This window comes from Juglans microcarpa x Juglans regia, chromosome 6D (assembly GCF_004785595.1).
Source record: "Juglans microcarpa x Juglans regia isolate MS1-56 chromosome 6D, Jm3101_v1.0, whole genome shotgun sequence".
Taxonomy (NCBI): Eukaryota; Viridiplantae; Streptophyta; class Magnoliopsida; order Fagales; family Juglandaceae; genus Juglans; species Juglans microcarpa x Juglans regia.
In genome coordinates this window covers 30,482,568-30,496,860 of record NC_054604.1, presented here as the reverse complement: position 1 = coordinate 30,496,860, position 14,293 = coordinate 30,482,568, and the positions used below count along the sequence as shown (strand labels likewise).

The following is a 14,293-nucleotide window of genomic DNA, read 5'->3' as shown; positions in this document are numbered from 1 at the left end:
TCAGATATAAATTACCCTGAATTGGAATTATAGGATATAAAAAAAAAAAATGTAAAAGGACGATACTACTAACTTTTAATAAAATAACATAAGTTTTATAACTAGTAAAAGAATGGTGCATGGCTGGGGAAGTCACGAAAATAGTTCCCCATAGCAACCATTGCCATTGGAGCCTCGACAATGGAGGATGCGATGCTTGTTCAAGTTTAGCCGCTTTTCCCTGTCAAGAAAGATATTTAGAATTATAAATTGTACAATTGTGATGTAATTGTTTTAAAAAAAATAAAAAAAATTTGAGATCTATATAAAAAATAATAATTTTTTTAATAATTGATCTTATTTTTTTCAAAATAATTATATAATATTTATACATTTTACAATTGTATATAGAATTACTACCTCCCTATCCCGATGCTTGCTTCCCAATTTCATCTCTTTAGAACCCAGCCCAACCGCGTTTGAAAAAATTATTTTGCCTCTCAAGTTGTACCACTCAACTTAACTTCTTGGTGAAAAAAAATTTATTTTTATTTAGTGATTAAAAAAGTAAATTTAAATATATTAGTATATATATATATTTTTTAAAATATTTAAATATATTAAAACAATGTGAATACAAAAATAAAACAAATAATAAAAAAAAAAAAAATTGTAGGCGGCAGAGATCCCGACTTACCGCGTTTTGTCACAATAAACGTAAAGCAGGAAAAAGAGAGCCACAGCTACAGAGACTGGGTCTAGGAGACTAGGACAAGCAGTACTGGTCACCACTCACGAAGCATTTTGAGAGAAAATTCTTAAGGATATATCGTAGAGGTTTTATTCGAATAAATGCCTTTTTATTATTTTTAACATCTCGTACCATTATTGCATGAAAAATTCTACTAACTATATTATTATTTTATTTTCATCTTATTATATATATATAATATGTAACGTATTTATTATTATTAGATAATTTTTTATTAGATAATTTTTTATTATTTAATAATAATAAATATATCATATTTTATATAATAAGATGAAAATATGATGAGAATATACTGTATAATATTATTCTTTTTGAATTGATAAATATTGATATCTCTATCAGAATAATCATTAAAAAAAACTGTTTAATTAATTTCTTATCACGCCTTCATGATGTTTCAATTGAGGTGATATTATAGACAGGATGTTTGTAAGAAAAATGTTATCATTAATTTTAGATTTTACATTCCTTAATTATATTGATTAATTTCATATATTTTAACTAATTTTATACATGAGTTATTTTAATATAAAAAATACTTAAAATGATAGATTAGTTGATATGGTTTGGATAACAAAATTACGATAAAAAAATAGTAATTTTTTTTTTACATGCAAGACAACCAAGACAATTTCTTTTTTTTTTTTTTTTTTCATGCTCTCTTATTTTCCCAATTTTCGTATGCCGCGGGCATGTCTTTTCCCAGAGATTCCCAACGCGTTTGGCGACTCCACTTTCCTTTAAAAATTCACTTCATCTCACTGCGTCTTCTCCAACCTCTCTCTCTCTCTCTCTCTCTCTCGTAGACCACCACCAATAATATATTCTCTTACAAGTTACAGAGAGGATATGTTTTTTTCTTAGTTTATTGTACATTTGACCTGCAATGAAGGCCAACAATCCTAAGCATCAACGGCGTTGGGCCTCCGATTCCGTTCCCAACAGAACTGCGGTGAGCTCTGAATCCTCTCCGGCTGGAACCGAGTACAGTTCCACTGAAGAGTTCGTTGAAGTCACTCTCGATCTTCAGGATGATAATACGATTGTGCTTCGGAGCGTCGAACCCGCCACCGTTATTAATATTGATGATGGAGTTCAAGCTCCTGCGGGTGCAACGGTGTCGGCTTCCGCTCCGGCTTCGAGGTCTGCCTCAATCAGAAGGAGCTCTTCGAGCAAGCTGCGGCAGTTCTCTCAAGAGCTTAAGGCGGAGGCGGTGGCGAAGGCGAGGCAGTTCTCTCAGGAGCTGAGAGCCGAGCTGGTGAGGCGGTTTTCTTGGGGCCACAGCCACTCGTCGCGTACTCCTCTTGCGGCTTCTGCGGTGGTGGCTACTCAGAACGGTTCCGTAGCAGAGAGCGGTTTCGCTTCAGCTTTGGCCGCTCGGGCTCTGCGAAGGGAACGAGCTCAGCTGGACCGGACTCGGTCCGGCGCTCAGAAAGCGCTTCGTGGACTCAGATTCATCAGCACCAAAACCAATGGCGTCGATGCATGGAACCAAGTGGAAATAAATTTCAACAACCTCGCCAAAGACGGCTCTCTCTTCCGCGCCGATTTCGCGCAATGCATAGGTTCAGACTCATTCTCATCTGATCGAAACGCAGTTCGAATGAAATTTTTCTAGTTTTCGAAAGCAATAACTTTGGTGCTTCTCTCTGTTTTCTATTTTGTTTTTCCAGGAATGAGAGATTCGAAGGAGTTTGCTCTGGAGCTGTTCGATGCTCTTGGACGGAGACGAAGGCTCAAGGCTGACAAGATTAGCAAAGAAGAGCTTTACGAGTTCTGGTCCCAAATCACCGATCAAAGTTTCGATTCACGGCTCCAGATCTTCTTCGACATGTACGCGCGCATACTTAATTAGTCTATAGCCATCAGTTTGATCAATTGTCGCGCGTACTCTTATTTTTAAGATTAAATATTATTATGAAAGATCGCACTATATATCTTACATCAGAAGATGCCAAAGTTTATCATCCATATTATATATTCGCCAAGTAATTAAGATGATCAGTACGTGAACGAGGAGAGGACATAACTGTCTTTTGACGTCTATCAAATTATTGATAACTAGTTTTTGGCAATAATTTGATAACCTATTATGTTACAGGGTGGACAAGAATGAAGATGGTAGAATCACTGAAGAACAAGTTAAAGAGGTAGGTTTTGTCCAAGCAATTTCTCTCTCTGTCCCTCTGCTTTTATAATTTTCAAGTAAAGTGGTGGAAATATTATATTTGACATTAAATTTTATCTAATATTTCCTATGCAAAAGTAAGTATAATTATGATAATTTTAAAAAATAGAGTTCATGAATCAGTCAACTGTCTTCAGATTCCAATAATATATATTAATTAAAGTCGTTGGGACGGCCTATCTGATAGAGGAACGAAAGTGGGCTCTTATACTCTCTCGCATAAGCCAGGCTTCTAATTGCTTTGCTGCATGAAACATTTGAAACTCCTCACAGGGTCTCAATTTGGTTTTTTATTTTTTTAAAAATGGATGTTAGGCAGGATTCGGTAATCCCAAATCCATGAAATTCAAAAACTAACCACTCCAACGTAATAAATAAGGAACTAATTTCTTCACCTTTCGTAGTCTATGACGTTTCCCATGGTTCTAAATTAATCACATTTATCTATTTAGAATATGGATTTTCCAACAATTAGTGAACTGTAATATCGGTCTTCCAGAGCTTGACAAGGTGGACAGGAATTTTCTAATTTTATTGAAATTTCTTTGGGAGTACGTAACTATGTCATTTTCAGTGGGGTTGGTGATGGGGTTTTCGGTCATTCTGTTTCGTTTGAGTATGTCTCATTTTTTGGAAAGATAACTTTGAGGGGTTTTATATATTATATATTTTTTTTTCCCCTCGATGGGTAGATAATCATGCTAAGTGCTTCTGCGAACAAGTTGTCGAGATTGAAGGAACAAGCCGAGGAATACGCAGCTCTTATCATGGAGGAATTAGACCCTGAAAGACTTGGCTACATTGAGGTGAATACTTTAATTTATGTCACATCCTTATTTGTAATGGGTACTAGCTAGTTGCATTATTATTTTTAGGGAAAATAAATTATACCATCTAGCATGATATATTGTCCTGGTATTCTCATATGCATATACTAAGAGCAGTACTGATACAAACACGGGATCATGTTATTTAGCATTTTGCATATACTATACCGGTATGGTATAGAATTTCTTTGTTGCGTAGTTTCATTTTCAAGTTTGTTTCTTCATGTTAATTAATGGAGTCTATAATAATCTGTATCCATATATAATAGGGCGGCCTTGACTATTATTTTCAGTCTTTAATTAAGAGACTAGTATTTAGGTTTGACATTTTTGTCCAAGACCAATGTTAGGCGACAAATAATCAGGAGTAGTAACCGTGTGTCGTTCAACCATGCATCTAGAAAGGAAAGTTTCAAACATCCAACAAATAGCACTCTACGAAAATATATATATGTTTAAATTACTCTTTTTTGGATGGAATAGTCCCATATATTATTAGTTGAGGCTGGAATCGGCCTATATATTCGTTGGATGAGGAATAGCTATTAGATTTATCTTTATCATGTTAATAAGGTCAGACACTTGAGTGGCTCTCCTTGTATTATTTGGTAATAAGTCCCATATTATTAGTCGTCTAAAAAATAATAAAAAGAAAAAGACTAAAAGCCAATATTGGGGAAAGTTCTATGGCAGTTAAAAAATTTCATTATAATTGCTTTACATGACATCGTGTTTGGTTTGCTCTTGTTATATTTTCCAAGATAATAATAACAAGAAGTTAAATTATCAAGATGATTGAGATGGGTGTCCTTTGCTGTATCATTATTTTTCGATAAAGCTAGAGTAGGGTAGTGCGCTCGGAAAGAAAGAAAAAGAAGGTATAGGTGGTACTACTTTAAGGCAAATCTCAAAACGTTTAGCTATTATTCCTTCTTCGTCAATGATGGTCACAAGGAATCACTGAATTATTGCCCCTGCCGGCACGACTAATCTACACGATCACTAATGGAGATCACACTGCTTTTTTCGTAAAATACGCTATTTATACGACATGACACTGATTTAAAGACTTTTTCTTTATTTTGAAAACAAGCTAATTTGATCAGTGCTCCTTATCACAAAAATAGAGATATAGTTGTCCGTATCAAGAAACAGAAACTGGGGTATTATTGATATTTAGTCGTAGACTGACAGCCTCGTGGTCTGCTACAATTCAGCATTAACCCCTTGAACTGCGTATTCTCAAGTGACGCTCCTGATAGCGATTCCATATGGGTTGGATTCTGACGACCTTACAGTTTACAAACTCCCCCCATTACACAAGTACTCACACGTGCTGCATTATCGATCATTGATAATGCATGCATCAGCTGACATGTTCTGGATCATTGTCTTCCCTACATGATTCAACCCGTGATGACTTTGTTGCATTGTGTGGTTGATGATGATGTGCAGCTATGGCAATTGGAGACACTTCTGTTACAAAAGGACACGTACCTCAACTACAGTCAAGCGCTGAGTTACACAAGCCAAGCCTTGAGCCAGAACCTACAAGGATTGAGGAAGAAAGGCCCAATAAGAAGGTGGGGCACAAAATTGCTATACTACTTGCAAGAAAATTGGAGGCGAATTTGGGTTTTGACGTTGTGGATTATGATCATGGTTGGGCTGTTCACATGGAAGTTCTGTCAATACAAGAATAAACGTGCCTTCGAAGTCATGGGTTATTGTCTCCCTACGGCCAAGGGTGCGGCTGAGACCCTTAAGTTCAACATGGCTCTCATTCTCATGCCCGTGTGTAGAAACACAATTACTTGGCTCAGGTCCACCAAGCTAGCATACTTTATCCCTTTCGACGACAATATCAATTTTCACAAGGTACGCACCAAGCCAGTCATTGTTTTTTTTATTGGTTCGATCTTTACATTATATGTTTAGGACTCGTCTTGTAGAATCCTTAAAGTCAGCGGATGGTTGATCTCACTTGCCATTATATAGCCCGCACACATCATAGAATCGTAAAAAGAAAAAAAAAAAAAAAAAAAAAAAAGGAAAAAAAGAAGGAAAAGAGAGAATATACTAAGCAGAAAATTGATTAGTTTTGAAATTGTCAAAATCCAAACCATTGACTATAACTCTCTCTGGGCTGGAGAAATGGGAAAAGCAAATTGTGCTACCCAGTAGATCGAGGGATTTTTTTAAGAAAATGAAATTTCCCGCTAAATCATTCATTTCCGATCTTCATAACGTGGGTGCGGGTATATTGTTTGTTTTTACACCTAATAGTCCTCAAGGTTGTCCTTGAATAGTTCAAAGACCTTCCTACGTACGCAAGCTAAAATCGAACTGCCACTGTCTGCATGCAGTACCAGTCCTTGAAGAGTAGTCAGTTATTGTTTTTGATAAAGTTAGGTGTCTCTAATTTACCAAAATACCCTCATGTGCTATTTTCTTTGGTCGTTTTTATTTTCATCATATTAGTAACAACAATAACGGTAATGATGAAGTTGGATAAAAAAATAGTTTCATCTCATTTTATTTTATTGTATTATTATAATTTTTTTAGATTTTTATATAAAATATAATAAATAATTTAATTTTTTTAAATTTTAAAATAATAATAATATTAAAAAATAATATTTTAATAATATTTTATTTAACTTTTAAGAGGTTGAAATCTCAAAATATGGGTTTTTAGTTCTTTTATTGCCAAGAAGGATTAGACTGATAAGTGAAATTATGCAAATATATCATATTTGCACTAAATAGACACCATCAATTTTAAGTAAAATAATATTACCAATTTTTTTTTAAGTGAAATAATAGTTTATTTTATATCAAATTTCGCATTGGATCAAGGCTACATTATAAATGCTTTTGATTTTAATATTGATAAGCATTATGATTTTATATGTTGTGATTTTTAGTTACACTACGACAATGTACATTAAGCTAATTTCGTATCTACGTACCCAGGGTCCTAAAAACTTAAGACACGTTAGGTAAGGGAAAAATTTTCTATTATTTTGAGATTCTTTGAAAAAAAAGGGATATATTTTGTATTGGGTTCGCTTGAAAATGGGGTAGGAAGAATGAAAAGTCAGTTGGGTAAAAATTTATTAGATGTTTTTTTTGTTTTTAATTTTGCGAAATTGTGTCATAGGTAGAATGAGAAATTGTTTGGATAAAATTTTTTTAGATGTGTTACGTACGTGTTGAATTTGTGAAAGTTATTTTTTGGATTATTATTATTATTATTATTATTTGTTTATAAAAGATGTTTGAATTAAGAGGAGAAAATATTTTGGAGTTAAAAGAAATGTTAATGCAATTTCTTTTTTCTTACTTAAAAAAAAAAAAAAAAAAAAAAAACTACTTTGCCCTCTCAAGCTTACAGCTCAATTTGATGTCTTGCCAACCCCTTTTTTTTTTTTTTTTTTTTCACTTAGTGATTAAGAAAATGATTTTAAGTGTATTGGAGTATTTTTTTTTTTATTTTTTTAAAATATTTAAATATATTAAAAAATATAAAAAAATAAAAATAAAAAACAAAAGAAAAACAAAAAACTAAATAGCGGTAAGGTTGAGCGGGTTCTAAAAAAGAAATGTTATGCCATTTCTGTTCTTACTGATACGCACTGTCATGTATCGGTCAAATCGATTGGGAGGATGACACATGGATCATATTGTAACTTCAAGGGCTTGGCTAAGCAGTCAAGTACGTTACACATAGCAGTGGATTGTTAATTGCAACAATATAGAGGTCTTTAATTCAAAATATTGGAAACCTCTTATTCATGGAAATTGGCAATTGATCAAGAATACATGCTTGATGCAGGCGCTACCTACAGTTATGTTAATTTTCATTTTATTTTAAATAACTGCTCCTTGCAGACCATCGCTGCTGCCATTGTAATTGGCATCATTCTCCATGCCGGAGACCACCTTGCATGTGATTTTCCAAAGCTTGTACGCTTGTCTGAGAGTGCTTATGAGAAGACTTTTCATCATGACTTTGGGTCACGTAAACCGAGTTACATTGACCTGGTTAAAGGGGTAGAAGGTGTGACTGGAATTCTAATGGTGATCTTGATGCTGGTTGCATTTACACTTGCAACTCGATGGTTCAGGCGGAATCATATCAAGCTGCCCAAGCCGTTTAATAGGCTTACTGGTTTCAATGCCTTCTGGTATTCACACCACCTATTTGTCATTGTCTATATCTTGCTCGTCATCCATGGTCAATACGTCTATCTTGTGCACAAGTGGCACCTTAAGACGGTATGCTTTTGATATCTTTTACGATTGGTATTTATTTCCTCAGCAATAGTTTTGTTTCTTTTGCTTTAAAGAGTTTGCTAACATGCTGACTTCATGCTTGCAGACATGGATGTATCTAGTGGTTCCAGTTTTACTATATGCTGGAGAAAGGACCCTGAGGTTCTTTCGTTCTGGCTCCTATCCTGTCCGTCTTCTGAAGGTGAGAAAATGTGGTTACTAACCACCACTGCCATTTGTTCAACTGAACATCTAAGTTGCACATCCATATGCTTGATTGAAGCATTGATCTGAAAAAGTGTGGAAAGGCTTCTGGAGCTCACCCAGCTGGAACTAGTGCCTTCCACTCCACCGGGATTGCAAAATCTCGAGGTGTTTTATCAACTTAATTAAGGCTGACTAAGTTCAAATAATCTTTCTTCCTTGAATTGCATACTTTTTAGGTTGCCATCTATCCTGGAAATGTTCTCACGTTGCAAATGTCCAAGCCACCACAGTTTAAGTACAAGAGTGGACAATACATGTATGTCCAATGCCCTGCTGTTTCTCCTTTTGAATGGTAAGTCACCACTGCTTTCGGTGATTGCTTAGACAGTATTTTGGGCAAAATTCCAGAAAGTTATCACCACCACTACTCGTATATTAATGTTTCGTGATTTGCTGGATGCCTAAACAGTTAAATTTGAAAACTTCCATCTGGTCTTCACTATGATAAAATATATTTATTATAATAGTTCTTTTTTATGCTGCCGCAGTGCCAAGGTTTTGGCATCTTGGCAAGAATGAAAAAGAATAAAACAGTAAGCTAAAGAAATTTAGATGGTTTGAATACTCCAGTCTTATCTTTGGACCATGAATTTCTGAAGGCAAATTAACAAAACGCAAGAACACCTTCCTGCTCTGTGTCTCCCCTCTTGATTCGTTGTGTTAACATGCTATGATTTATGTATACCAGGCATCCATTTTCCATTACCTCTGCTCCTGGAGACGACTACCTTAGTGTTCACATCCGGCAGCTAGGTGACTGGACACGAGAGCTTAAGAGGGTATTCTCTGAAGCATGTGAGCCTCCTGTGGCTGGAAAGAGTGGGCTTCTCAGGGCCGACGAAACAACCAAGAAATGGTACATTTAAAACTTCCAATGTCTCCTTTCCTTTAGTTAGCACTTGGTAATACATTATTTAATAAGCAAAATTCTTCTCTGGAGATAACAGTTTGCCGAAGCTCTTAATAGATGGACCTTATGGTGCCCCAGCACAAGATTACCGGAATTATGATGTCCTGCTACTTGTTGGTCTGGGGATTGGAGCAACTCCTTTTATCAGCATTCTAAAAGATTTGCTTAACAACATAGTCAAAATGGAGGAAGAGGCAGTAAGTTTTTTATTCTATTTTTCTATATCACTACTAAAGACATATACATTAAACCTGCAAACACAGTATACTCATTAATCTGTTCTAATTGCCATAAACTTATTATAAAGGCATTGAATAAACGAGTATCTTATCATGCAAATAACATTTAAGTTTCCTTTCTTCAGGATTCAATCTCAGATGTCAGTAAATCAGACACAAGTTCTGGAAGCACAGACTCTTCTATCACCAATAAAGTATGTCCCAAGCGGAAAAAAACTCTGAAGACCACAAATGCTTACTTCTACTGGGTAACTAGGGAGCAAGGGTCGTTTGATTGGTTTAAAGGGGTCATGAATGAAGTAGCTGATCTTGATCAAAGGGTAAGAAGGCAATATATATATATATATATATATATTTGGCATTACTTTGTTAAAAATTTCTGGCGACTCTAACTTCTCGATTTGATCTCAATTTGAGCCTTAGGGTGTCATTGAGATGCACAACTACTTAACTAGTGTGTATGAGGAAGGAGATGCCCGATCAGCTCTCATTACCATGGTGCAAGCTCTCAACCATGCCAAGAACGGAGTTGACATTGTTTCTGGCACTAGGGTATGCTATTCGGTGCTTTACATTCTCGTACTCTTCCTATACCAGACACCATTCATGCCCTCTTTATGTATATTAAGGCATGCTTTTATAATTCAGTCAAGTATCCATTACAGAAAAGATTGTGAGTGCAAATAGTCCTAGAATTGATGAATGTGACTTAGATAGTCCTAGAACTGACAATTAGCTATAGGAAAAGCTTAATGTGTTCATCAACTGTTTATGTTTCCTATTATTAGGTGCGAACCCATTTTGCGAGGCCTAACTGGAAGAGAGTTTTCTCCAAATTATGTTCCAAGCACTGTTCTGCCAGAATTGGTAAGAAAAATGTCCATGAACCCATATAAAAATAGCAGTAGATTTAGTTTTTTTTTTCTCTGTTGCTATAATTGTGGTTTTGTTTTATTTTTGGATCAGGGGTATTCTATTGTGGGGCACCGGTTCTGGCTAAAGAACTCAACAAACTCTGCTACGAATTCAATCAAAAAGGTCCAACCAAGTTTGAATTCCACAAGGAGCATTTCTAGTCGAATCTTGGGGTGGGGTAAATATTTTACATTCCTCATTTCACCACTCCATCTCTAACACTCCCATTTATTACACAGAGAGATTTTTTTGTAATAATCTAGAAAGAAAAACCCAAAAAAAAAAAAAAGGAAATAGAAAACAATTAAATCATTGTACAGTCCTGGGAGGAAAGGAGAAAAAAGGAATGAAAATTGAAAAGCATATACATAATGAAGTTTTTGTTTTTAACCTTTTTAAGGAAGTGTAGCCTTATAAACTCCGAAGCAGTGGATAATAAATATAAAAAAGAATTAAATATGGAGGGGACTCTGCGTTTGTTTTGTACACATGGCGTCAGACTTGAGGTGATAAGTGGCAATGGACCTAAGGTGCATTGTTGGGGGAGGGAGCAGGAGTGCGGTACAGCTACAAAGGACTAGTTGACCTACTAGCACGATTAAAGCCAGACACTTGCTGATGGGGTAGGAAGAAGAAACTCTTGGGAAAGAGAAACCGAAGTGGGTTTTAAATCTGAGTGTTCGGATTCGGATGATGATAGCCTTTGTCTGTTTATAACTTTACAAAATTTTCTTCATTTGAGGGCCCGACCACGAATCCCTCTAGAATGTGGATAGCTATGAAGATGTCCACGCGTTTGATTCTTAGAATGAGAAAAATCATGCCGTGTGTAAAATGGCCTCCAAATTCGTTGTATACTGTAGAGTTAATTATTATCGTTTGTGGATACTCCCAGTTATATATAGATTGAGGTAACAAGAAAGGAAATGTGTGAAATCTGTAATGAATAAAATGTGTATTTGGTTACTCCTTCCTCTTAAATGTGTTGCTTGTTTATTTATTTGTATAGAAACAATTGGCCCAATGGGCTGACGGAAATCCTGATTTTTGATGGACCTTAATTGGTTTTGTGGGACGGAAGATATTTGAATTTTGAGAAATTTTATACGAAAGCTTTATATCGCGTATCTCTATCTAATTAATATGTAATTTGTTATTTTTTTTATTTTAATGTTTAAATGTGTATTTAAATAGAATGGAAAAATGAAAAATCACATATTATTAGGTGAAAAGGTGTGATGTAAGGTTTTCTTGGAGCATTTCTCTTCTAAATTAATCTTGCCTTTTAATTTCAGTTTCATATTATTAAAACAAGAAAAGAAAAAATAAAGGTAGATATCATATTAAGATCCTCTATATTTACGAGGATAATCTATTGTATTTATCATTTTAGTGTTTACTTATTTGACAAAATGAATTTGAGTTAAAAAGTGATGATTTTTTCTTTATTTATTTTATTTATTTTATTTTAATAACAGAAGAATGTTTTATTAAAAACAATCCAAAGTTACATCATAGAATCAGACCAAATAATCTATGTAATACAATCAGGATATGAATCCTACCAAATTATCAAGTCATCAACATTCCATGCATATTTTGTCATTCTATGAGCTGCTTCATTGCCAAGACGTCCAATGTGTTGTATGGTACATCTTGGTATCAGTTTCATAAGCTTCTTATCTCATAAACCAGATTGCCTAGTCAAGACCTTGATTCCCCCCCTTTCAGCACTAGGGGTGATACCCGCCCCCTACGGGGCGGGGCCACCCCTCCCCCGCCCCCCGCCCCCGCATATGCGGGGGTGGGGAATTTCTCCCCGGACCCCGCCCCGCATGGCGGGGGCGGGGTCCCCCGTCCGTTGGGCCGGGGTGCGGGGGTGGACCCCCACCCGTCCGCACCCCCCGCCCCCATACTGGGCCTTCGGCCCAGTACATTTTTCTGGGCCCTAATTGGCCCAGAATCTGTTTTTAGGCCACTTTGGGCCCAGAATTCGTTTTTGGGCCATTTGAGCCCATTATTTAGATTAAAAAGTATATATATTTAAAAACAGGAAAAAAATATATATATATAAGGAATATATAGAATCATACATTGAACTATTACGTTATTAACTAATTAAGTAGTAATCATCACTAAGGCAGTAAGGCACTATGCTAAAATATTTTGTTCACAATTATACAAATTAAGAGAAGTAATAAACTATTACACTATTACAAACTCCTCTAAAAGAAATAAATATTACAAATTATACAATTAACTATTGTAGCAACATTACAATCAATGTTAAATGAATAAAATCATAATTTTTCAATTTGATCAATTTGATTTTGGGGTGGAGCCGTAGCGGTGAGTTCACTGAGTGGTGAGTTATGTCGATTGCTGTGAGACTGAAAATCAAGATCATAAAAGTCAATAAGTTATAAAACCTGAAATATTAATAAGTTAAAAATAAAACAAATTAGAATTAAAAAGTTATAAAGATGAAACAAAATTTTAAATGCAAAAAACAATTATGGAAGAAATTGTGCAAACCATGACAATGGTGGGTCCAATACAAAGTCATACTGCATCGGAGGTAGCCGTAGACGTCGTCTCATGTATCACTATAAATATTAAATTTGAAATCAAATTAATGAATACCAATTAAATGAAAATAAATAAATTAAAATAAGAAATTATAAAATGAAATTAAAATAAATACCAGATTCAAACTGATCATCACTATCCTCCTCGACGTCGGCCTTCTCATACTCAAGAACATCCGGAACATGAATTGGAGTTCCCTTGATCCAATTCTGCGTGCAAATCAAAGCCTCCACAGTGGCAGGAGCTAATGAACTCCGAAATGAATCTAATACACGTCCTCCCGTGCTAAAGGCTGACTCTGAGGCTACTGTGCTAACAGGGATGGCCAAAAGTGTGCGGGCTATCTCTCCAAGGATGGGATACTTCACGGCATTCACCTTCCACCAACTTAATATATCAAAATCTCGGGAAAATGGTAGAATCTCTGCTGCTAAGTATCTGTCTATCTCTGACTGAGCCTCTATAGAACTCCGAAGGAAGGGGGTCTGCTCATACCTCTCACCCCACTCCAATCTACGTCTTTTCCCAACCTCGACTTCAGGAAACTGTGAGCTTGAGGCTGAGGGGGTAGGTGTAGGTGCCGCAATATTACCACCCCGCAGGGTGGAAAACTCATCAAATAATCTAGTAAGGGTTTCCCGAACCCTTGCTGCAATAAGCTCTGCCCATACTTGCCCGTACGCAAGGCCCAATCCAAATATCATGCCATCCAACTTATACCTCGGGTCAAAGACGACAGCTACATATAACAAAATATTAGCCTTCGTTAAATCTCCCCAATACTTGTCGTACTTTGTCCTCATAATCAATGACATCTCCCGCATTCTAATGTGACCACCCGCGACCATGTCATCTAATTCTTCTTTTACCCTACATATTTGCTGACATACAATATTGGATGTAGGGTACAAAGTTCCAGATAGCCTCATGGTGACATCGTAAAAAAGCCTCAAAAACTCTACAAAATTAGTTACAATTTCCCAATCATCCTCTACGGGTTTCCCCAATCCCCCGTGATCATCAAAATATTTAACATATTGGATGTCTTCGTCACCCAATAATGTAAATGCCAGCTTATATTCTTGGGCCGCCTCCAACATCAGAAATGTTGAGTTCCATCGTGTAGGCATATCAGTACAAAGGCCCCTCTTAGATGTTAGGCCCGCAGATCTCGCAGCAACCTTGAATTTGTCCAACCTCGAAGGAGAAGATCTCACCCATCTCACAGCAGTCCTAACCCGAGCAATCGAGTCATGAAGATCTCTCAAACCATCAGTGACAATCAGATTCAGAATATGTGCCGCACATCTCACATGCAGACACTCACCA

General features: G+C 36.0%; 1 protein-coding gene across 1 annotated transcript; it reads left to right on the top strand.

The window, feature by feature from the left end:
* Positions 1-1,431: 1,431 nt before the first annotated feature.
* Positions 1,432-11,341, top strand: LOC121235016 (respiratory burst oxidase homolog protein A). The gene is made up of 14 exons (XM_041131203.1): positions 1,432-2,316; positions 2,425-2,584; positions 2,853-2,901; positions 3,632-3,745; positions 5,222-5,644; positions 7,661-8,047; positions 8,151-8,246; positions 8,488-8,603; positions 9,000-9,167; positions 9,259-9,418; positions 9,586-9,780; positions 9,884-10,012; positions 10,249-10,327; positions 10,427-11,341. Exons 1-14 carry the CDS (start codon positions 1,638-1,640, stop codon positions 10,534-10,536), a joined length of 2,865 nt encoding a protein of 954 aa, XP_040987137.1. The 5' UTR covers positions 1,432-1,637; the 3' UTR covers positions 10,537-11,341.
* Positions 11,342-14,293: the final 2,952 nt, after the last annotated feature.